We start from the raw sequence: 26,074 nt of genomic DNA, 5'->3' as shown, positions 1-26,074 counted from the left end.
ATAGGTATTCATTTTATCTGTACCTGAATTCTTTCACTGTTGATCTAGGAATGTTTAATATTTTATTTTTTGTTTGCCACCTCGGAATAGTAAGAAATCAAATATAAAAATGCACCAGATATTATAGGAAGATATTTCAGGAAGAAGAATGATTTATGAAATAAGTTTTTAGAAAGAGCCTTTGACATTCACTTACCTATTTTCATTCTTCTCATCTACCTTTTAACCTACTATAGTATGGCTTCAATTTTAATCGCTCCATCAAACTATTTTGGCCATGTATAATAGAATATTTAATAGTGTCAGAAAATAAGGAAGTACTTGAACTGTGATAGGGATATGTCCACGAACACAGCAAGCAACTTTAACAAGCTCTGCATGGCTAAAGTGAGCTAATTTGAGCAACCAGTAAATAATCACAGTGGCAAATTACATAAATATCCATGAATCATACTAATGTGAATGAATGAATACATGAATAAATAAATGGGAAGAGACAGCTCTTGTTCATAGTAGGATTCCAATTAAAAATGTGGAAGGAATAGTGGAAATGGAAATTTTCCATTAGACAAATAATACAGTGATAATTGTAAGCAAAACCATCAATGCATTCTATAATTATTGAGCAAATGTGTATGAGAAGATAAGGCACGTTCAGAATGGTATGTCCATAGGTGCAAATGTATATGAGAAACAGTGTATTTACATAGTTTGAAAATGTTTCCCCACAACATAGGTATCAATTCTACAAGAAGATATGCAGTAGAGAATCATGGTAAATATTAGTTTTGGTCAGCTTTATGTTGCTGAGACAAAACACCCGACATACACAGTTTAAAGAAAAATGTGTGTATTTTGGCTTTTTCAGGGGCTTTGGTCCATAATTGACTGATCACAGTGCAGAAACATCATGGTAGATGGGAATTTTAGAGGAAAGATGCTTAACTCATGGCAACCAGGAAGCAGAAAGCTGGGGAAGGGCAGAGGGAAAGGGGTTGGAGAGGAAGATTGTGCCCCATTCAGACACATCCAGAAGTGTGCTTTACTAATCTATGCATCTCTCTGTCCAAACTGGCAATCAAGATTAACCACACAATATTACTTTAATCAAGTAATCAAAATTCGCATCACCAGTAATAAATCATAGTGGTATGATTTGCTTCGTGGTATGGTATCCTGAGAAGAAAGCATTATCATATAACAACAGTATTAATTCCAATATTTCTGAGAATTTGTGTGCTAGGCAGCATGCCAGAGATTTTATAAGCATTATCTATTAGTTCTCACAGCATCTCTATAAAGTAGTTTTCATCTCCATTTTACAGACAAAGAATCAGAGGCAAAAGTAAATTCCTAACCCAAGGTTGATTGACTCCAAAGCCTTTCCTTCAATCATAAGATTTATGCTGAGTGATGTTAGTGTTAGCAGTTAGGTATGGGCTGCTGAGTTCAACACATTTAATGGTGTTAAGTTATGAACTTGGTAAGGTTTTGTGGTTTGATGTTTTTAAAATGTGCTCTTGGCTTTTTTGGAAGCATTGAAAAAGTGACAACTCCTGTAATGTAAGATAAGAAGTTAAGTAAAATATGTTATATCACAGGTAGCCATTTCTAAATTTAAAAATTTGTCAGTATTCTTATATTTTTGTTCATACTATTTTAGCAATGGTTTATCCAAAAATCTGATCCTGCTGCTTATCTCTATAATCATTTTGCCAAAGTGCACGCAGATTTGCTGATTGCATCTATCAGATTTCTTTCTTGCCTCTGTTTCCTATAAGTTGGATAATGAATTTTTAGTTAAAGAGCATACCTAGGGGCTATGTCGATGATTCACATAGGGACAAGTCTTTAAAAAGTATTACCATATCAAAGTAAATTCAAGATTATCACACTTAAAAGGAACCTGGCACGGGTTCTCTTACATATGCCTGAAAACACAGCATTCTGGGAGGCAGAGACAGGCAGATCATAAATTCAGGCTCATACTGGGCAAGTTGGCCACTCTGTCTCAAAATTTTAAAATGGGCTTGGTATATAGTATAGCTCAGTAATATACAAAAAATTCTAAGAGTAAAACTCAGAAACAAAACTTTGACATTACAATTTTTTGTTGTTCATTTGTTTTTTGAGACAGGGTCATGCTGTGTAGTTCAGGATGGTCTTGAACTCACTATGTTGTCCAAGCTGGCAGCTTTGGAAGGAACATTACAACATCCTTTCCTGTATGGGGTTGAGAAATTCTGGGCTGTTATCATTTTAAGGACACTGAGATCTGCCTGTATACAGGGAAGAGACTTTGAAGGCTGAGCCTTCAATTGACAATTTTTGAGTTACAGTCAGCCCTCTGAAACAAATTGAGTTCATAAGTCAAGTGTCCAATATATTTGAAATGGATATGTTCCTCAGTGTGGGTGAATAGATAGGGAGGATTATTAAACGAAGAGGAGAGAGACCTAAGTTCCCAATCAACTTTAAAACTTTTGATTTCTAGTCCAAATCTGTGCTGCTTCCCCCCATTAAGAAAAGGTGGAAAGCCAGGCATAGTGGCTCATGCCTGTAATCCCAGCACTAAGGAGTCTGAGGTAGGAGGATCATTGTGACTTCAAGACCAGCCTGGGCTACAAAATAAGCTCAAGGCTGGCCTGAACTGCATAGTGAGATCCTGTCTTAAAAAGGCCAAAAAATATATATATATAAATAAATAAAAGGAGAATATCAGATGGTATGAAAGCTTTCTGATTCTTTGGAAGGTGTGAAGTATGTTATAATGGTTGGATGTCCCTCTTTTCTCATTCGTTTCATTTTTTAGGTGCTAGTCAGACCCAGTAAGTTTGCATTCTGATGTACTATTTGCTCATGACCTGTGACTTGAAAACACTCATGCTAATCTATCTTTTGAGTTTCCCCAATACTGTATTTCTCCTACTTGCTATCAAAATAATGTATCACATGTGTTATCGCCTGTTTTTCTTGATTTTAATAAATTTTATAATTTGAATAATATGTACATATTTTTATGCACTTTATCAACTCTTGGGTAATAAGGCCTATAACTATTTAAAAAATTTAAGTAATATATATTTAAACTATCATAAATATACAGAAAATGCAATGGAGACTAAGAAAACAATACAAAGAATCAGTGAATTGAAGAATTGGTTCTTTGAAAGATTAAAATTGACGAACCATTGCTAAGCTTACCAAAAAAAGGAACAAAAGATGCAAATCCATGCAATTAGAAATAAAAGGGGTGAAATCATAACAGATCCTGCAGAGAACTCTGTATATATTTTGAGAATCTGTATTCTAAGAAGATGGAAATTACAAAAGAAATGGGCAAATTCCTAGATACATATGAATTACCAAAGCTGAATCAAAAAGATTCAAAAATTCTAAATAATATTAGTCAATGAAACTGAAAATGTAGTAAAAAAAAATGTACCATACCAACAAAGAAAAGTCCAGGTCCTGATAGATTTACCCCTGAATTCTACAAGAAACTTAGAGAAGATCTAATACCACTACTTCTCAAACTCTTTAATGAAATTGAACTGGAAGCATTGCTCCCAAATTCATTCCTGGAAGCAAGCATTACTGTGATACTAAAACCAGAGAAGGATCCAATGAAGAAAGAGAACTATAGGCCAGTCTTCCTAATGAACATAAATGCAAAAATCCTCCATAAGAGACTGGCCAATAGAATGCAGCAAATGATCATCAAGATTATATACCATGACCAAGTAGAACTCATCCCAGGGATGCAGGGATGGTTCAACATACATAAATCTATAAATAATAAACCATATTAACAAAGCCAAGGACAAAAACCATATGATCTCAGTAGATACAGAAAAAGCTTTTGACAAAGCTCTGGCACCCATTCATAACAAAAACCCTAAAGTAAGGGAAAGATTGTCTCTAGCTCAATCTAATAAAGACTGTCACAAACCAACAGCCAACATGATGTTAAATGGACAAAAATGGAAATTTTCACTTTAAACTCAGGAACAAGACAAGAATGTCCACTGTCACCACTCTTACTGGATATAGTTCTAGAAACATTAAGCCAGAGCAATCAGCCAAGAGAAGCAAATAAAAGGTATAAGGATAGGAAAATATGAAGTTAAATTATCATTATTTGCAGATGACATGATACTCTATAAAGCAGACCCCAAAAGCGCCACCAAAAAGCTTTTAGATTTAATAACCAAATTCAGGAGGGTAACTGGATACAAAGTCAACATTCAAAAATCAGTAGCCTTCCTGTATACCAATAAACTTCACTGAGAGAGAAATTAGGGAAACAACACCTTTCACAAGAGCACCAAAAAAAATGAAATACCTAGGAATCAGTCTGTTAAAAAAATGAAATTCCTAAGGAATAGTAGTCTTAAAAAACAAAAGATTTGCACTGAACTAAAATTGAAATGGCTCAAAGATCTAAATATTAAAACTTTCACCTGCAGGAAGATAGAATTGGTAAAATTCTTGAAGACATTGATATTGGAAAAGACTTTGAACAAAATCTTAGTCAGATAGCAATCTCTATTACAAAGAGTCAACAACTGGATCTCATCTTCTCAAACAGCTTTCCAATAGCAAGAGAAACCACAGAGTGGAGAGCCAACCCTATTGTGGGAAATAAATTTTGCTAGCTATTCTTCAGACGAAGGGCTACTATCTAGAATATATAAAGAAGTCAAAAAAATCAGACCCACTCTGAAGTCTAAAGACCCAATCCAAAAATGGGTGTCTGAAATAGATACTTCTCAGATGAAGTAGAAATGGCAAATAAATAGATAGAAAAAAATGTTCAACATCACTGGTCATTTGAGAAATGCAAATTAAAACAAAGCTGAGAATCCTTTTTACACCAGAAAGAATGGTTGTTATCGAGAAGTCAACCAGTAACAAACGCTAGCAGGGCTGTGGAGAAAAGGATCCCTTCTCCACTGTTGGTAGGAGTGTAGATTGTTGCAATCACTGTGGAAATCAGTGTGGAGATTGCTCAAGAAAGTAGGACCAGAGATACTCTTTGACTTAGCTATTTTCCTTCTGATATCTTCCTGAGAGAATTAAAAGCATCATACCACACCCACATTTAGATAGAGCAGCACATTTTGTAATAACTAAATCTTGGAAGCAGCCCAAATGCCTATCAATCAATAAGTAGATAAAGATGTGGTTTTTTTTATAATGGAGTAATATTGCACCATAAAAAAGAATAAACGAGACATTTTCAGATAAATGGATGCACCTTGAGACCATTGTTTGTTTGTTTCTTTCTTTTTGTTCTGAGAATTGAACTCAGAACCTTGCACTTGCTGAGCAGGTGCTTATGCTGCTGAGCTCTATCCCTGGTCCCTGAGACCATACTCTTAAATAAATTGGACATGTGTAAGTACTGCATCATTTCTCTGGTGTGAAAAACTAAAAGTGTAAATAAGGACCAAAATGTATAATAGATAATGTGAAGTAGGAAGAAAATGTTCAAATTTAAAGAGGAACTAGGGAGAGAGGAGGGGGACAGGAAGGAAGGAAAAAAAGAAAGAAAAAATGAAACAAAGCTTTTGTAAATAAGGAAGAGAAGTTGAAGGGAGGGTACAGGACTGGGAGGGTGGAAATCAAGTTATATCATCTACAGGCACAAATTTCTTATCAATGTGATCATTTTGTATACCTGAAAGGTACCAATAAAAAATAACAGAAACATTGCAAGTTTAGTGCAAATAAATTTTTTTATCTTACTCCATTTGAGAGTAGATTATAGATGCTCCATCACTCCAAAAACTTTTCTACATAATCATAATATATAACAGGGTGAAAATTAATTCCTCAGGAACTATGGGAACTCAGAAGAGAGAAACAAATAAAATACAATTAAACAGGTTTGACAGAAATTGATTACTCCTTAGATAGGGCAAAGGAACAGAAAAAAAATTTAATATTGTAGGGTAGTGCCTGATTTTGAATTGGAAAATACTTTATAATCAAGATGCTTAGTAACTTAACCCCTAGTGTTGATGTTCTATGGGAAATAGTTTTAAAATGTTGTACTTCAGTAGCAGAAAGGATATTTGGCAACAGATTCACTATTACTTGCTTTTAAGATTTATTGTTCAACAGTTGGAATTTTGAGTTAGGTAAGAATCTCTTTAAAAGCACAGGAAAAGTGAGAGTGTAAAAATTCTCCCATTTTCAGTGTGTAGAGTATCATTGTGGTTAAGGTAGTGAAAGAAGACATTTTCCCCGAACTGGATGTCAAACTCAGGTCCCTGTGTATGGTTAGGTAGATATTCTACCACTGAGCTGTATCCTCAGTTCCTGAATCTACAATGTACATTTTAAGACTTGACACTGTCTCTGAAGATCTAACCTCAGATATCCAACTGCTAGAGCTCTTTTTAAATTCAATATGAAAAGCATTAACCTTATAATTGCACACAAATATCCTTTCCAGTACTTGTCCTAGAACCTAAGAAATGAGTCTTCATATTCCTCAGTGGTCACCCAAACATATGTAGTTGATATCTGCATGTTTGAAAGGAAACTGGAAAAAAACATTTTATCCTAGATTGATTACTATTCTCTCTGCAGTTTTGAGAAGGTCACTCACTTCCTTTTGTATTTAAATTAACCCCTGTAAATTATGGTTGGCTGGACCAAATGTGTTTGAGAGAGCATGATTTCTTAGTCCCTGATCCAGCTGAGGAACTGTGGGATTCCTCTGTATCCTCATCTGTAAAATGAGAATAACAGTGCTGGGGCTTTAGCTCAGTGGAATAAGCACCTGCCTGGCAAGAGCAAGATCATGAGTTCAATCCCTGGTACAAAAAAAAAAAAAAAAAAAATTGAGAATAACAGTGCTACATATGTCATAGGATTGGTTTTAAGATATACTGAGACATTATATATGAAATATTAGGAACAGTGCCTGGCACAAAGCACTACATTTTAGATCTTATTGATGTCATATTTATTAATTATTTATTCTGCTTTGGGTTTTTCTGTCATTGTACGGTGCTGTTACAAAAGTATTTCTTCCATTGACCCGCCATCCTTCTCTCCATTATGACTGTTATTACCCATTTACTATTCAAGATTAAATTAATTGCCACATGTAAAATTTTTAGACTAATACTTGGCACATCCACTCTCTCAGGTCAGTAAGATCCTTCTCTTGCTGGTAGTAGTCCGCTGCACTTACTCTCTTCTCATGCTGTCCAAGTTAATTTTTCTAGGACACTTCAAACACCATTTATTCTCTTGTGAGCTTATTTAGTGCCTAAAAGAAAAAGAGTGTATTTTGATAGTAATATCAGATTATTAGCCAAGAACCACAAAACAAAAATGGCATTAATGAAGAAGGTAAACTTGAATTTCACATCCATGAAATTTTGCTTCAGCTATTTAAGAGCGTTGTTTACTAAAATGGTCTCAATTCTTAAAAAAGAAAAGTTGTACCAGTGGTCAAATTCATGTGGACTTGCTACTTACTTATTTTTGTGAAGTATTAAACTTCACATTTTACCAGAAAAGCTCAACAGCCCAGTTAAAATAACATTGATAAATAAAAGTTATAAACATTCCATGAGTTTCTTTTTAGGGAAATAAATTAATATATTCATCTAGATTAGTAAGGTTAGTAGTTCTTTGTAAATACCTCGCTTGTTTATTTTGCGTTCTTAAGCCTCTTTTTAGAATTTAAATGAGAATAGCTTCATTTCTTTTTTTAAACTAAAGCTTGACCTTTTTTATTGGAGGACTAGGAGACTATCTGCGTTTCTTAAGAAGTCACTTGTTAAGGATTCGTTTGAATGACCTGCTTTTTAACTCTTTACTCATCTTTGTCTGTTTTCAGTATTTTATGAATTATAGAGTTCATGGAGAAAAATGCTTTTCCCAGTAAAAACTGTATTAGATTTAAAAAAATATAGACACCTGAAGCCATTTTACCACTGTTTTAATTTCCGTATGAATTTTAAAATCAGGTTTTTATGTTTTTTGTTTTGTTTTTTTAAACTTTACTGTAGGAAATGGCAGGGTGAGAGTTAATCTGTTACATGGAGGGAAGTACAGTCCATTGGGGGTTAAATTGCAGAGTCTAATGGAATAATAACTGGTAGCACCATCTGCTGGCCTACTTCCGCAGAAGGAGTCAGTATTTTTAACGACATCTCTAATATTCATGCTGATGCATTTTGATGCTTTGTGCATTCATTTCTTTCTGTGCTTTGTTGGAATCTGGTTATCTGCTTGTAGCTATTGAGGAAACTCAGCTTTTTTGAAGAGTTTGCAGCCTTTATCATACCTAAAATAGGATGATCAGTAGATATAAACTTGCCAAGGCAGAAATGTGTTGATAAGTCAAAATGTGCATTTGTGGAGGGTTGTGCATCTCTTGGTTGCAGCTTGCTAAATAGGCCATTTAGGAATCTTCTTTCAATGCTTTTTTCTTGAGCACTGCCTGGGGTGGTGAAAAAGCAGAGGGCAAGCCTTTGTCTGACGCCAAAAATGTCTTCAGTGAAGAGGCCAAGAGGAAGGGTAAGTGAAAGCCTGAATGAGTGGGAGGAGGAGGGGTTCTTTGGGCTAAAAGGCTAATGGGATTGAATAACCTTCCTTATTACTGGCTGCTGCTGCAGGAGTCGTACTGCATCGCCATCTTGAGCTTGTTGCTGTTTTCTCCAGTCTTGGTTATTTGTTATAGCCTGTAGGCCTTAAGGTGGCATTTTAGTGAGCAATTCTGAGCCCTCTTTCCTTTCCCAGTGCTTAGTACTGCTATGAAACCTTTGATGAGGCAGGTATAGAAAATATATCCAGTGAAGCATACTGGAATCAGCATGAAAATGTGTTTGGAAATTCCTGATCGTTTTTTTCTTTGCTATAGGCAGAGGCATATTTACGGGTAAGAACATAACAAAACTGTGATCTAAGTGTATGTGGATGAATGCGTGTTTGGAAAGGAAATTATTTTAAAATATTGTTGATCTGCTTCCTGTGCTTTTTGCTAAAATAATTAATTTTCATGTAAAACTTGTTTCTTTCCCAAATTGCTTGAGTAAAATAATTGTGATATAGAAAAAGAAGAAAAGAAATCCATATTTAACTCTTTAATAGGAAAACTAAAACTTTCTCTAATTTTAAGTATGAGAATGTCTGTTTACTAATTATATTGCTGCATTAAAATGATTTCATTTACTTGTCTTAATCTTAAAACAGGTTTTATTTTTTAAAAATAAACTATAAGGAGTAGTAATTCAAAATTTAAATTGCTATTTTAAATTTATTAATTTTCAGAGTTCTGGAATGGACTTACTCAAATTTAAACTGTTATTTACAAGAAAAATTTGAATAAACTACATTTACAGGATAAAATCTGAATTAATTGAACAAAAATACTGTAAAAGTATCAGTGAATCTGTATATGTTGTTCCTTAACCTTCATTTTCAAAGCAGCAGTTGAGCTGTTTATACTTACACTAATTTCTTGTTAAGTAAAATGTCTTTTAAATTTATAGCACTCACATATTTGGCTCATACGATTTTACTTCTCTCAGCTTAATTTTAGACTTTGAAACATTTATATTAGGGTGTTTTTGTTTTGTTTTGTTTTTGATGTATTCTATAAAAAAATATTTTGGTTTTCCTAGCCTCCATCTTCCAAGAAGAGTGATGGTTCCGGGACATACACTAAGTTGCAGAATACCCAGGTGAGAGTCATGTCTGAGAAGAAGCAGAGAAAAAAGGTGGAAACAGAAAGCAAGCAAGAAAAGGCTAATCGTATAATATCAGAGGCTATAGCAAAAGCAAAGGAGCGTGGGGAGCGCAATATTCCTCGAGTAATGAGCCCTGAAAACTTTCCTAGTGCTTCAGTTGAAGGCAAAGAGGAAAAGAAAGGTCGAAGGATAAAATCAAAGCCAAAGGACAAAGACAGCAAAAAAACAAAAACTTGTTCTAAATTAAAAGAGAAGACAAAAATTGGGTAAGTTGCTTATTAATGAAGTTTAATTTCTTTCAGTTTATTAAAGTACAACTTGTTTCACTTTCTGCTGTTGATGTATTGTTTACTCCAACATTAGAGTTTTATAGTGCTAGCTACCATGTGTACTTCCTTTTTGAATGAATTAGTAATATTCTAAGATCTCTTAAGTTTGGTTATATTTACATAGCTTTTTGAGTGTTAGCATTAATGAAAGAATGTGAAACAGATAAGAGAAAAATGCAAATGTAATAAAATCCACATTGACTTGCTTTACAAAGCATGCATTGAGATTATGAGATTTCTTTACCTTTTAGTTGTACTGTATTTCAAAGGCCCTCGACAGTTTAAAAACATAAAATAACAGTGTTTTCTCATAAACCTAACAATTCAGCAACTTTGTACTAAGTGGAATGGGAAATAAAGTATGACTATATAAATCAATAACAATAAGCATCTCATGACACTGAGTTATTCCTATATAGTCTCTAATTTACTTTAAGTAATGAAGAAACCAGGTGAGGATTAATGCTCCAAGAGAATTATAAGGATAAAAAGTTGCTCTATGAGATACATTAATCCTGTTGTTTTTATTTCACTGTTTAATACATTTTCAAAGAATGTAATAGCTACTTGCTTTAATATGTGTATTTCTTTTGCACTTAAAGATAAATAAAGCTTAAGACAATATGATTTAGAATTGTCTTTGCAGGGCTATTTGGTCACTTTTAAAGGCTTTTTGTGGAATTTTAGAGTGTTTAATCTGAGTTTTCTAGTAGTCATACAAAAGAAAAAATTCCCTTGTTATAGATCTTCATTTACTTAAGAAACTTGATCGGCTATATAGATATTTACAATAAAACAATATTATAAACCAAACAAATTTTAGCATTTCAGATGTAGCCACCGAATTGATTTAGTTTGGTCTTGATGCCTTTTAGAACAAGCCATTAAATAAGATAACCTCTCTTGTTATAATAGATGAAAAGTAATATTATTGACTGTATTGCAGGTAGCTAAAATGAAATTCACAAGTCAGTTTTCTGCTCATTTATTTTTTAAAGGTTTGGTATGAAAATAACTTCATTTTTGAAAACTATATCTAGTTTGAGACGCATTTAATCTTTTGTGACATTAGAATTTAACATAATTCAAGTTTTCCAGTTTTTATGTCTTCAGAGACTGATATAACAGTATTTGAGAGGATGACATTGAAAATGACAATGAATAAAATATGACAAAATTGGTTAATAAGTTCCACAAGTTACAGTAACTTGTTATTTGCTCACTTGTTCATTATGTCTGTCTGTCTCCTTTTGTCTCTCTCTCTCTCTCTCTTTTTTTTTAAATCGGTACCAAGGATTGAACTCACGACCACGGGCTTGCAAGGCAGGCACTTATGCCGCTGAACTAAATCCCCAACCCCGTGTCTCTCTTTTCTTTTATTTATTTATTTATTTTTTCTCTTTTCTTTTTGGGTACTGGAAATTGAACTCAGGACCTCAAGCTTGCAAGGCAGGCACTTGATGCTGCTGAGCTAAATCCCTGCTTTGCTTTAAAATTTGAGAGAAAGGGGACTGGAGCAACTAGAGACAAAGATAACCAGAAGTGAATCTCATTTAAGATTAAAATAATCTACAAAATGGAAAATGAGAAACAATTAAATTACGGAGAAACATGAAAAAAAATTTTAATAGCACTGGAGAACGATTCCATCACATTTGCATTGAGTTACATCCCAAGTCTTTAAGTAAATTTTTATTTTATATTTTGATACAGAGTTTTGCCAAGTGTCTAAATTACCCAGGCTGGGTTCAAACTTGGTGTCTTCTTGCCTCAGCTTCCCAGAGTGCCAGGATTACAGTCATGTAATCACTGTCACAGGCACTCATTCACTGAACTTTATCCCTGGCCCTAGGCCTTCTTGTTAGAAGAATTTATGATTTGTAGGCAGGTAAGCAGAATTCAAGCTTGCCTATGTATTATTAAGTTACTGGAGTAAAACTATCTTGATTATCTTTACCAAAGAAAAAAGTTTATCATGATGTTTGAGGAAAACCGTAGTTGGAATAAATAATTCATATAGAATTCTATATTTCAATGCACTAGCCAATTGAAATATTTTATTACTGTGCCTTCCAATGAGCCACTGTGTTTCATCATTTTAAATTTGCCATGTTTGTTTTGTCAGTATTCATCATTTAAATAAAGTTCAGCTGGCTACAGCATTTTATGATACATGAAACTAAAATCTTTTCTATTTTAAAACTAGCCTGCTAATATCAGATTGTTGATGTCAAATAATTTGGAAGGCAGTGTGTGTTCAGTTTAACTACAAGCAGTGTAAAATTTAAAATTAAGTCATGTTATAAATATGAGTTATGGTTGATGCATAGTGGTTTTTTTTTTGTCTTTTTCTTTTTTATCGGTACCGGGGATCGAACTCACAACTGCCTGCTTGCAAGGCAGGCGCTTATGCCACTGAGCTAAATTCCCAGCCCCTGATGCATAGAGTGTTTAAGCTCATAGTTGTGATTTGATATAATCTAGCAACTAATCTAAAGAAAAATAGTACTGCCTCTACTTGCCAGTGCCCTTGAAACTTTTTCACTATTTGACACTTTTATAGATTTTGTTTTTCAATGCAAGGAATAGTGTCTGATCAGAGCATTTTCATGCAATTTGATTGAATTTCTACAATAATTTTGTGACTTATATACTGGGTTATGCAGTATGGTAATGTAGTTAAATTCTTTGGCTCTGGAGCCAATTGTATTTGTTCACTTTTTAATTCACTGTTAACAAACAATATAAATTTATACAAATACTTAACCACTATTCTTCAAAATGGGAATAATAGTACTTGCCTCATAGTATTAAGGATAAAATGAGTTAATAACATTTAAAATATACGTACGAAACAAGTGTTAGCTATTAATATTTTCTAAATATATAAATAGCATATAGTTATTTAAGGAAAAGGCCCAAGCCAGGAATCGCACAACCTTCAAGTTTGTACTCATCCAGCTACATAGATTGTCTTTTCTTTAAGGCTCTGTTTTTAGGTAATATCACTGTAAAAGTCAAACAGAAAAATTATGTTTGCTTGCTTGTGTTCTTTCTGTCCTTTCTTTCCTTCTTTCTTTAGCAGTGGGGATTAAACCAAGGTTTTCATGCAGGCCTAGCCATGCCCTCTACTGCTAAGCTAAACCCTTAGCCCATCTCTTGCTATTTGTTATGGTGGCAGTAGATTAATTTAATGGTTATTTTCACTTAAGTATGCCTCTGTTTATCATTAAAGTAGCATTTTGAATTGGCAGGTAAATTTTGTTTGCAATGTGTGTGGTATTTCAGAGTTCCTACCCATGGTTATGTAGAACGGTAAATTGAAATGGAAATGGCAGGGGCACAATGAAGGGTGAAGCCTCAGAGGGGAAAAAATTTTTTTTTGCTCTGACATTTTTCATGTCACATAGAACAAAAAGTAATTTTTCAATAATATTAGATGCATAATAGATGCTATAAGAATGGAAAGAATTTTAGGAAATGAATTAATATAAAAAAGCTTAACTATTAAATGACATCAAACGATTGAATTTGCTTTATTAAATTGAAAACAGAAATGGCAAGTTAATCCATTATAAGGCCATAACAACATAAATAAAGTCTTAATAATATTAGAGTTAGATTCTAAAATAAAGTACTAATATTCATTTTAAGACGTACAATCAAATTTTACTTATGGCTTGGGTTGGTGTTAGATCTTGTAAATGTAAAGGAATATCACATGATTTCATTGAAGCCTTTTTTAGTATGTTATCAGAATTTACTTTCTGTTTTAGATTCAGTAGAATACGTATTTACAGATATTCTTATAGCCGTCGTGTTTAGTCGGCGGTTGTCTTTCCCTGGATAACCTCTTCACTTTTTTATTCATAATTCTGTTTGTCACAGGGATACTAGTCACTAGATAGTAGAAACAACTTTTTTGTCTAGTTGTGGCAGAAAACATCTACATTTGGAGTTTTGTTTATTGGTGCTGAGGGTTGAGCCCAGAGTCTTAAATGCGGTATTAATTTACCATTGAACTGCATCTATAGCCACTAAATTTAGAGGTGATTATCAAACTCAGAGGAATTAAATCATGTTATAAAGGGTAACAGTGAAACACTGAGTGTCAAAATTACAGTATGCTTTTGTTTGCAATAGTGTTTTGAGTTTTCTGGTTTTAGTTCTGTGAATCTAACCCAGGCCTTTATCCCTGTTAGGCCAACAGTGTACCACTAAGCCTCTATTATAATCTTTTGAACCACAAAGAAGGGGGAAAATAACTTTTGCTAATAACTACCATTACATATATATATGTGTATATTTTTAAAAATATATATATAGTCACACATACATCTATATAATAAAATTTAAAAGAAAGATAAGATTGTACAAAATCTAAAGGAAAAATTAACAATCGCCATCAGCAATTGTCACTTTATATTCCACGTTAGTAACATGACAAATGAACCCGTTTGCAAAATTCCTCAAAATCATAGAAATTTTGAAATAATGACTGCTCGAATAAATTAACTACAGCAATTATTTCTTGATCTGTAATAAGTAAAAAGGCACTTGAAAAAGTGCATGCTCTAATGGTTGTTTATGCCACTAGTCCCAGCATTTGGGGAGGCTGAGGAAGGATTGTAAATTCAAGGCCCACGTGGCTTACACACTGGTTTCAGCCCCAGCGTAGACTTCATAGTGAGATCCTCTCTCATAAAAACAAAAAAACCATGGAATAAATTGCTAATGTGTTTTTTATTATGCCATTAGTAGTCTTTATATATCCTATAATTTTTTAAAACCAAACAACGTGCTTTTTAAAATTTTACTGCTTATACCTAAATTTAAAATTTGGTGAAAATATGAGATGTTCGTTTGCAATAAGTGTTAATATACATTACTTTTTATGAATTTCAGTTAAGATTTACATTCTGTTTTTTAAGAATTATACTTTCAGCCAGGTGTGGTGATTCATGATTGTAATCCCAGCACTTGAGAGGCTGAGGCAGAAGGATTGTTGCAAGTTTGAGACCAGCCTGGGCTACCAAGTGAGCTCAAGGCCAGCCTGAACTGTATAGAGAGACCCTGTCTCAAAAGAAAAAAAAAAAAAAAAAAAAAAAAGGATTATACTTTCATATATGATACCAGTAGTTTCTGTCATATAGAAGATATGCCATATATCATTGAATCTAAGATATCACTGAGTTTAAGACTACCATTATTTTATGTGTTAGTAAGAAAGAAAAAATGTTACAATTACTAAATAGATTCTGATCAAAGAGATGTTAATATGTGAAAAATGTGTATTTTTTTAACAGATAAAATGTGGCTGGGCATATAGGCACATGTCTGAAATCCAGTATTTGGGAGGCTGAGTCATGAGTGTCATCAATAGTTTTAAGGCCAGCCTGAACTACCTAGTGAGACCTGTCTCAAAACCAAAAAAATAAATAAATATGTGCTGATAAGTATATTGTTTGATTATTTTCAACAGTAGCATGCAGCTCTTTAATGATTATTTGCATGAAACGATGTTCCATTTATAGGAAATTATAGAAGTTACCAAAAGTTTACAGTGCAGTGTTGCTTGCACCTATTTAAGGATTATAATTTTTGCTAAAATGAAGACATTTTTTAAAACTTGATTGCTTTTTCAAGAGTTTAAAGAGAGATGTTGAACTTTAAATGGAAGTCATTTCACGTCCATTCACTTTACTAAAATAATTAAAGTTTATCTTTCATGCCTTTAAAATAGCTTTAGTATCTTCCCCTTGACTTCAAAGAAAAATAATGTGAAACAGTTTTTTGTCTGTTTCTTCACGTATGATAAATTGGGTCTGTGAATGATAACAAATGGACTAGGTGGGTAAGATTCTTGTTTTTTGAATTATAATGAGCCAATGGTAATCAATTACATAAAAAAATCAAATATAGACATCTAAAATATAAACATTGCAGTTTTCTAGTGCCTCTACATTGAAACGAATTAACATTTCAAAATTATATCTTAGTTTCCAATTGCTTTTTTCTGTCAGAAAGAGCTTTAATACTTAATTTTTTAAATTGTCTGAATATCTGTTGCTGTTATTTGCTGACATTAATAATAGATTTACTCATAATATATATTATAGTATTTTGTTGTTCTACTTTGGGAGCGTTTTTCCTTAAAGTAACAAGTTAATACTTTATTTGAAGAATATATTTTTAGTGAAGTATTTTAGAGTTAATATCATTAACTATGGTGGAAAATGTTGTTCTGTAGCAACTGACCGTTTTGCTTACTTGGTTTTATTTTATTTGTACTATTTTTGAGTCATGTGATTTCCTGCAGCTAGCATTTATGGCCAACGATTGCCATTGTATAGGCTGTAAATTTCTGGTTCCTTGAAAGAGAAACCTTAAGGTTAATTATTTTCTAAAGATAATATAGTTTCAAGTTGTTCTCATACACTGAACTATGTTTATTGGTATTAAATTTTTATTGACTAGGTGAAGTATATTGCTATTTCATTTGAAAATCAGTAAAATACTTTGGAAATAGTAATGTAGGTGAATAAAGGGCCCTCTATTGTTTTTTTACTAGAGTTGTGACTTGAGCAATTTCTTTAATCTTTTGGAGCTGAACTTTCCTATCTGTGCTTTCTTGTGTATCTTAGAGGAATTTTCTCACAATCAGCTGAGATATTGTAGTGAAAGGCACTTTGGAACTTTAAATGTTTTAGTTTTCTACAGTAGTTGCCATTCTCTGATCTAGTGTCCCACAAACTGGGAAAGCATTGAAATCTGGGGAAATAGTTTAATAGTCTTGTTGGATCTCACTTATTAAATGAGGCTCTTGGAGTTAAGACCCACGTATCTGGGAAAGGGGGAATTATCTTTTTATTTTTATATTTTACTCAGTTTTTTATTTTGAAATAATTTTAGTCTTGCCAAAATAGGTCAGTGTTTCCTTAGACTCTTCTTACAATTCCTCAAATGTTAATATTTTACATAACTACAACACAATTAGCAAAACTAGGAAGTAAACATTTTTACACAGTCCTCTTAACGAATCTGCTGGCCTCATACAAATAAGGTTTATTAGTTTTTCCTTCTTTGTTGTTTCTGTTCTGTTTTGGGGACAGAATTCAATTCAGTATCTCTTTTCATTTTGTTGTCTTGTCTACTTAATGTCCTCTAATTTGAGATAATTCCTTAGCCTCTTATTTTAGGACATTGTCACTTTTGAAACATACTGGCTAGTTATTTTGTAGAATGTTTCTTATTTTGACTTTAATGTTTCTTCATGGGAAACTGTATTTTCAACAGGCTGCTTTCTAATAAAGGTTGTCCCATGCAATTAGAAACCACTGCTCTCACACCAACCTAATTAATTGTTCCTGTTTGTAGTATTACTGAGGAACTATTTTAGAACATAAACTGATATGACTTCACAATTTCTAATCGTTGATCAACATAATTAACCCTAGTTTAAATATCTTTAAATAATTGTATATGTTTAAGCAAAACAACGAAACAAAAACCTCAATTAGTTGTCATTCAAGAAGAGTCAGAACTAACTTACTTTTTTCCCCATTATGGAAAACTATCTTATTATCATAAAGAACACAACCAATATTTTGGATTTCTAAAACTTTAATAAAAAACTACTTTACATAAAATATCTTTTAGAGAGTTTTTGTTGTTTTGCCCACGCTGCAGATTAAATCCAGGACCTTGCACCTGCTAGGTGCACAAAACCACACCCCTGACAAAGTTGAAATTTGAAAAAAAATTTTTTGCCTGGGTTCTTAGAAATTGTTAATAAGTTTATGAAATAAGATATGTCCTAGGCTTGTTAAACAGTGTTAGAAGAAAGCATGTATATGGAAAATAAAGATTTATTTTCTACTTTTAAGTAAAATTTTCACATAATATAACAAAGGCATAAAGGTATTATGGGAAACATCTTTAATCTATTTGCACTAGTCAGATAGTCAAGATAGTGCTGATTAATTTGATATTTATTTTCTAGGGTCTTGGATAAAATTTATCTATAAAAACAATATTTGAGTAGTCATTTTTAATTTTTCCTTTAATCCTCTTGTTTTCCTGGAAAAGAAAAGCATAAAGGCTTCATAGTTATTTACATATTACAAAAAACTACTTACATACCACTTACTCTGTTTTTATCCAGTGGGATTTGAATCCTTCCCTACACTCACAAGTTCTAAGGATAGAACAGCTCAATGCTCTAAGCACTTAAGCCATGTCCTTATTGCTCTTTCTCTCTCTCTCTTTTTTTTTTTTTTTTTTTGAGACAAGGTTTCACTCATCTCAGTGCCTTATGCTGAGTAGATGGGATTATAGGAAGGTGCCACCTTGCCCAGCTATACATAAATCTTTATATAGCCACATAGAAATAAGGGATCAGAATTTGTGTTTCACACAATCTAGTTAATTTATTAAGCAGAGACAAAATTCCTTTTTAGATAATAAAGGATGTTAACAGGTTTTGATTTGTATTTCATAGGAAATTCTAAAGTAATAAAACTTTCTCTATAGTCTTTTTATCTGTAAACTAGTTTAAAATACCATTGAGATTGGAGATGGATAACTAGTGAGAAAGAGCATCAAATATATATTTTTATTACCCAGTGATACTTACTGACATTACTTGGCATTGAAAATCATCTGCACAAGTGCCTTAGGTTATAGTGAATAATCACAAGGATAGTAGTCATTCTAAAAAGGAGTATCCTAGAAAAAGAGGCAAGAGAGGGGCCATTTAGGAAACTAATAATGTCTTGCTTTTTGATCTCAAATATATTTTCAGGTTAAGAAAATTCATTGATCTTTGTCCCATATTATATGCTTTTATCATGTAACATTAGGAGAATTGCACTGTTAGGTTTATGGAAAATGAGAGATTGAATTTGGGAATATTTTGAGATTATGAAAGCTGTAAAATGCCATATGTTTAGTAGACAGGTGGTTATATAAATTAGAAACATGAGGATAAAGATTTGAAGTAAAAGTAGAAGAGTTGAGAGTCTTCAACTTCTACATGGCAGTTAAGAATACAGTCATTCATCTTGTAATGATAGGACTCATTGATGTATTTGGAGGGTCATTAAAACCTATTATTATAAAGTGGTTTTGTTTTGTTTTGGTACTAAGGATCAAACTCAGGACCTCACACTTGTCAGACAGGTGCTTGTGCCGCTGAGCTAAACCCCTGGCTCTATTATTAAGTTTTGTAGTTGTTTTTTTTTTTTTTTTTTTGAAACAAGGTTGATTGAACCCAAGAACCCAGGACCCTTTAGCCCACTAAGCATATGCTCTACCACTGAGTTGTACCTCATCCTGTTAGGTAATTTTATTTTTTTATGGTGCAGAGTATCAAATTTAGAGCTTTACCATACTAGGCAGGCTCTGTACTACTGAGCTATATCCCCAGCCTCCATGTTTAAAGAATAAATATATCATATTTTACTAAGCAGACTTTTTTATGTTAGGAAGACATGGTATTAAAGGTACATTTTATTTTAAAAAGTACATTTTGTATTTTATTATAAATAAAATAATTTTTAGCAAGTAGGTGTACATAAAGATACAAATCAGTAACAGTTGTTTATTATCAAGTAATAATGTACATAATCATATGTAACTGGCAGCACAGTAGCTTTATTTATACAGACATTGCCACCAATGCATTTAACCCTAAGACCAGATACATCACTGAGAAATTTTTTGCCTCCATTATAATCTAGAACCATCAGTGACCAAAAAGATCATTGTGTGGTACATGATTATAGATTAAATTAAATCTCTTGGTACCTAGAAAAGGTGTCTGAAGACAGAACTTTGAAAAATACTAAAGTTTAAGGGCTGACTGGCAAAAGGAAGTTTGACTGTTATCCTGCAGCCAAGGGGCGAAAAAGAAAATGATGATTAGTTAAATGTTTATAGACAAGATTTTTAAATTTTCTGTTTCTGGGCTTTTAAAGGTGGCTATACACTTAACAAAGTGTTCAGTGAGGCATTTTAGGGTCTTCATTCTCATATCTGTGTCTAAGCCTCAATTTGCCCCTCCCTATAAAATAGGTAGTATAAAATAGATAGTACTTGCCATTTTAAATTGTATTACTGTCAAATGAAAGAAAGCATGCAAAGTAAACACACAGGCTGACTCAAAGAAGCACTGAATAAGCTATGAATATGAAAAGTACTTTCAAGAGTTCTGACTATAGTCGGTTGAAGAATTAAAGTAAAATGACTTTTAAGAACTATAAATTATGTAGAAGAATGAGATTCTGTGGCATCTTCTAGTAGATATGGCCTTAAGAGAGGTGATTGTTTTGAGAAACCAGAATAATGAAAAATGACTATAAGAGGGAGGAAATAGATAATGAAAGTGGTGATGAAGAAGAGTATAGCTGGCTGGTTCCTTGATTTTATTCCAGATATCTTTTGCATTTCCTCTGATTTCCTAGTTGCAACATAAACTGTGTCTTTTAGTTTTACCTTTTTTGCATTCTGAGAACAGTACTGCTGAGGTACTAAGTAAGAATTACTCTAATCATCCAGGCAAGATGGCATATACCTATAATCCCAGCACATGGAAATTGAGGCAGGGTGATTTCATGTTCTTGGGCTACATCGTAAATTCCACGTTAATCTTGGCTTACACACAGTATCTTTTTAAAAAATCACGTTGATATGGCTAGCACAAGAATAATAAGGAAAATAGTATTCCATAACTTTCCTGTTACCATATCTAGTTATCTAGTTTATCAGATCAGTAGCCAAATCATATTTATTCTTTTTCTTTACTCTTCTTCATCCACAGTGCTGTGGTCCTAAATTGTCCTTTTACTGTTTTGTTTTATTTTGAGAGAGGGTCTCACTATATTGCTTAAGCACTTGAATTTGATTCTCCTGCCTTATCCTTTAGTGTAGCTGTGTACCTGGAATTACAGACATGTGCCACCATACTCATCTAGATTATGCTCTTCATCTCTCACCTGAATTGTTTCTCTGCCTTGTATTTCGCTTCTTTCTAATCACATGATTCCATATTTTAAATTCTTACATCTTAATCTCACTTTTTTTTTTCATTCATTCAAAAATATTTCTGCCTATTCATTAAACATTTGTTGCCAGACAGGGATTTCTTTTAAATTTCTATCCTTTGGAGCTTAAAAACTGACTTTAAAATAAATTAACTCTTTGCATGTCATACAAAATCTTCTGTGAACGTCACCCTATCTATTTTGCTATTTTTTTACCTCCTCTTTTTGTATTATGTTTCTGTCAGGTTTTTTTTGTTTGTTTGTTTATGTTTGCAGTTTATGTAGTTTATAATCATCTTGGGGAGTGGTTACATGTGCATACCACAGTTTTCTTTTTAAATCCCTTCCCTTCTTCCTCCTCCAATTCCCCTATTCCATTTTTTTATTCTTGTTGATATTTATGTTAGCTCATGTTATATAAAGTTTACCTTAATTGAGATTATTAGGTTCCAGTACCTGACACATTTTACTCTACTTAGTTCCTCTTCCCCTTCTCACCCTTCTTGCTTTTTCCCTTGGACTGTTTCCCTACTGCAAGAGATCCATCTCTTTGTCCCTTTCTATCCATCCTGTACTGTTTTCTATTTTTTGTACTTTGCCTCACTCAAATAAGAAATAGGGCCTAATTTCAATCTGTGCACATATAATAACTTTTCCCAGCATGATTTGTTGAGTAGCCTATCTTTCCTCCAACATATGCTTTTGGTCCCTTTGTTCAGATTGCTGAAGGTGTCTGGGGAGGAGTTTCTGTAACCTTATTCTATTCCATTGATCCATCCATCTTTTTTTGTTCCAGTGCCATTCTGTTTTTATCACTGTTGTTTTATAGTATACCCTGAGATATTGCTATGTCCCCTGCTTTGGTTCTGCTATTCTAGGTCTCTTCTGGTTCTATATGAGTTGAAGGATTGTTTGTTTGTTTGTTTGTTTTTTGTAGATGGTCTCTTGTGGTAGTTTTTGATTGAGACTGCAATTACTCTGTGTAATAGTTTTGGGAGTATGGCCTCTCAGGTTAGTAGCACTTCATACTAGTATTTTCCTTATTCTTCTAGAATGTACTCTCTGTTTTCTTTCACTACTTGTTAATTTCACCTCATCATTCCATTACTGTTTCAAATTTTACTTCTTTCGTAATGCCTCCTTTAATCTTCAATAAAATAAACACTTCTTTTATGTTCACATAGTATCCTGTGCTAACTTCTTCATTAGGATTTTAACTGTGATCATGGTATAATTCTGATACTTTAAGGTTAAATTGTCATTGTTTTTGGAACCTAGGAAAGTACTTTAGACATACAATAATTAGAAATGGTTTTCATTAGTTGAGAAATTACTATAGGTCAAGTCTATGAAGAGGTACTTTTTTGGTACTGTATTAGTCAAAACAACATCCCACGCATAATACACAATAAAACAATTGAGATTAAACAATTTATAGGTAGAAAAGATTTATTTTGGCACTATTTTCTGAGGTTTTAATTCACTCAGAGGTAGTCAACTGCTGTATTTCTTTGTCATATGGCAAGGGAGAATATTGACTGTGAGAGGAGGCTTTTTATCTTTGGACATTTGGGAACTGAAAAGGAGAAAGGTGCCAGTGTCTCAGTATCTATCCTCTTTAAAGGCATACTGTTAATGGCCTAACTTCATTCTGTTAGACCTTACTTATTATAGTTTCATCCACCTCCCAATAGCACCATAGACTGAGTACCACCCCTCAACACATGAGCTAATGGGGGACATTTAAGATCCAAACTGTAACACATACATCATCCCACTTAATTCTAAATAACAAGGAAGGTAGCTGCTGTAATATCTTTATTTTCCAAAGACAAAAACTAAGGCCAAAAGAGATAAATAATTTGTCTAATGTCTCACAGATAGGCAAATGGAAAATTCAAGGTTTCAATCTTTGACCTTGTGATTTCAAAGTACATGCTTTTAACCTCTGAAGTTCTTTAGTAAATATTGTTGAAGAATTCTGATATCTACACCATACTCAAAAATGTTTGGGAGTAGTTTTTAGTTTTTAGAATAGATACCTCAAATAGAATTCTGCTAATTAGTAATTAGTATGCTTTAAAATGAATATGGTACTCTAAGAAAAATGCTATTGTTAGCAAATAAAGAAATGTGGGAGCACTGTACTTAAATCCATTTCAAGAAGAAACTCATACTTTTAGTTTAGATATTTGATACATATATGTATAATGTATACAAATATATGCAAAAAGATATATAATCATAAATATATTTAGGATTCAGAGAAATACAGAAACATTCCTTATTCTTAAATAAGGGCAGAAGGAAATAGAATTTTTTGTCTTTTTTTTAAGACAAGGGCTTGCCAAGTTGCCCAGGGTAGGCTCAAACTTGTGATCATCCTGCCTCAGCTTCCCACAGTGCTGGAATTACAGGCATGACATCATCATGCCTGGTAGAAGTAGACACTGAGGAACTATAGGTATTCAAGTAGAATCAGTGGAATATTAATTGGATAATTGGATAATAGGTAAAGAAATAATATCTTTCACTCCAAGTATTTAATATAATAAAATTTACCATTTTTATTAGTATCATAATTTTGTCACTTGAAATTTTTCCCATGAAACATATCTTGAGCCTAAAAAACAAGTGACATAAATTAACCTTTTCTAGTTCTCACGATTTTCTTCCTTTTTCTTACTTTTTAAGACAAACTCCTGTCACATTGCCTGGGCAGGGCTTGAACTTTTAATCCTCCATCCTCAGCTTCATAGAGTGCTGGGGTTTCAGGAGTGTGGTACTGCTGCATCTCACTTTGGTGCATTTCTGTTCTTAGAAAAACATTATCTGTAGTATTGATTTGTGTTCAGTTTGTTAGAAGGAAGTTAATGTATGGATTTTAGAATAATTGCCAATTTGGTTGGAAGTGCAAGTGATATAAAACAGTAGAAAATTTATAATGGCAATCTTAATTTGACCAAAAATGGAAAAAATGTAGTTCTTACTATTTACTTTTTTCCTCTTAAAACAGCAAACTCATTATAACATTGGGTAAGAAACAAAAAAGAAAGAATGATTCTTCAGATGAAATATCTGATGCCGAGCAGATGCCACAGCATGCATTCAAAGATCAAGATTCTCAAGTGAGTATTAATTTTTTTCTGAGATTTAGAACACTGTTAGAATTATTTAGGTAGCATAATATTGTTTATGAATATTTAAATTGTAGTTTAGGAATAAAAATACATTTTATTATATGCTAGAATTTATAGGGCAGCATTATTACGTTATGTATGCTCCTAGTTATATTATAATAAAACATTAGATATGGGAGGAAACTTACGTATCCTCTCCAAACTCATTTGTCAGGTAATGGAACTGAAACCATGAGATCTTAATTAATAATACAGAGTCCTTGATGACTTTTAAGAGTGATATTCTATACTTATGGAGTATTTTTGAATTTATTTAATGATAGAAATAGTGATTTTAAAAATATACAAATTACAGAGCAGATGGACTAAATCACCCTAGAGATAGTTTCTTTGATCTGCTTCTGTGGAAGAAAAGCTAACTGATAATTAAAAAAAAAAAAATCTCCTGAGATACATGAATATTTTGCATTTTCCCTTTAAAAATAGGTGGATATTCTAAATAATCCTGTGAAGTTAAAAATATAAATATTTAGTGAAGGTCATATAATTCAGGCCACCCTCTGCTTTCTAATATTTAAAATATTACTGTAGGCCATAGGGGTGTTGGCAGTTGTTGAATTATGGGGCCAGAAAGCCCCTGAATGGCCTTTCTTCTTCCTTATGCAGCTTCTTATCCAATGGGAGAGTAGTGGCTCAAGGCTCCTGGGCTGCTGCAAGAGTTGAGGTAAGGGCAGTGATTGAAGCGCCTAATATTATATGGCCTGGCTTTTTCTTCGTATGTTATCTTTAATTTAGGCAAACTTATATTTAACTTATTCAATATGAGAGAATTTAGTTTTAATTTTTACTTAAATAATGCTGGCCATTTTTCTATTATGTAATTACCAAACAATGAAATGATAGCATAGGTCAACGTGTACATTTCTTCCATGCTTTTTACTGTAGTGTCAGGTGGCTTTGAAAAGTGTGTTGCTCCAACACTAAAGGAAGAGGGGAGGTATTTTCTAAGAATCAATTGTAAGGCTATCCTATTAATATTTGATTGTGTCACTGTATAAATGACAGCAAGGTCCAGGTAACTTTCAACCACAACAGTGGATGTCAAGATTTGAAAACTTGAAAATAAATTAAGGTTTGGAATCAGGAGGAAATTTAGAACTGTGAATACAGCATTTAATTTTTTACCTTTGATCTTAGACTATTTAGTGGCTTTATATTTAGAGACCTAATTTTTTTTAAATGTCTCTGCAGCAGATTGGATAAGGTCAGTATAGGAAATAAGTAATGTTAGTCATTTAAAAGTGTAATTCTTCTGACTTCTTTGTCCAAAGTGCTGTAAGCTAATCTGCTGACACTGTTAAAGACACAAGAAGAAAGCTAGAAATAACAGAAGATGGAACTTGTCACTGTTTTAAATTGTTGTTTGAAAAACATGGAGGAAGAAAGCCTCCAAAACTTACTTTTTTTATATCTTTAAACTTATAGACATATTACATGCAGAGAAAGATAATTGGTGAGAGTGACATCGTATTTGGCTTTTCCTTATTTGGACTTTTTTGCTGTGTATTTTAATCAAGTATAATTTATGATGAAGTCAAGTACTATTTCCTAATTCATGAAATTTTAATAAAGTTTTCATAAGATGAGGGACTGTTTTACACTAAGTGGTCCTCATTCTTTTTGTTTGTTTTTTAGTACTGAGATTAAATCCAGGCCTCTCATGTGCAGTGTTAGTACTCTACCACTAAGCTATGTCCCCATCGTTTGTAAATTTTACTTTGAGTTAGGGTCTCATTAAGTTTCCCATGTTGATCGTTGAACTTGTAATCCTTCCTTAGCCTACC

General features: G+C 32.9%; 1 protein-coding gene across 19 annotated transcripts in view; it reads left to right on the top strand.

Annotated features, from left to right (window-relative positions):
* Chd9 (chromodomain helicase DNA binding protein 9) overlaps positions 1 to 26,074 on the top strand; it is a 243,065-nt gene that overhangs the window by 129,703 nt on the left and 87,288 nt on the right. For 15 of the 19 annotated variants that reach the window (XM_063247111.1, XM_063247105.1, XM_063247114.1 and 12 more), the window contains 2 exons: positions 9,654 to 9,985; positions 24,107 to 24,218. In XM_063247111.1, the coding sequence (XP_063103181.1) occupies positions 9,654 to 9,985; positions 24,107 to 24,218 (444 nt within the window). Of the gene's footprint in view, positions 1 to 8,464; positions 8,548 to 8,601; positions 8,909 to 9,653; positions 9,986 to 24,106; positions 24,219 to 26,074 lie in introns of those variants that run through there. The other 4 variants (XM_063247122.1, XM_063247119.1, XM_063247123.1 and 1 more) reach the window with 2 other exon arrangements.

Source organism: Cavia porcellus, unplaced genomic scaffold, assembly GCF_034190915.1.
Source record: "Cavia porcellus strain 051 isolate PalLab524CR breed Dunkin Hartley unplaced genomic scaffold, mCavPor4.1 scaffold_4, whole genome shotgun sequence".
NCBI lineage: Eukaryota > Metazoa > Chordata > Mammalia > Rodentia > Caviidae > Cavia > Cavia porcellus.
The sequence above is the reverse complement of the archived record's forward strand: the minus strand, read 5'-3'. Positions and strand labels throughout refer to the sequence as shown.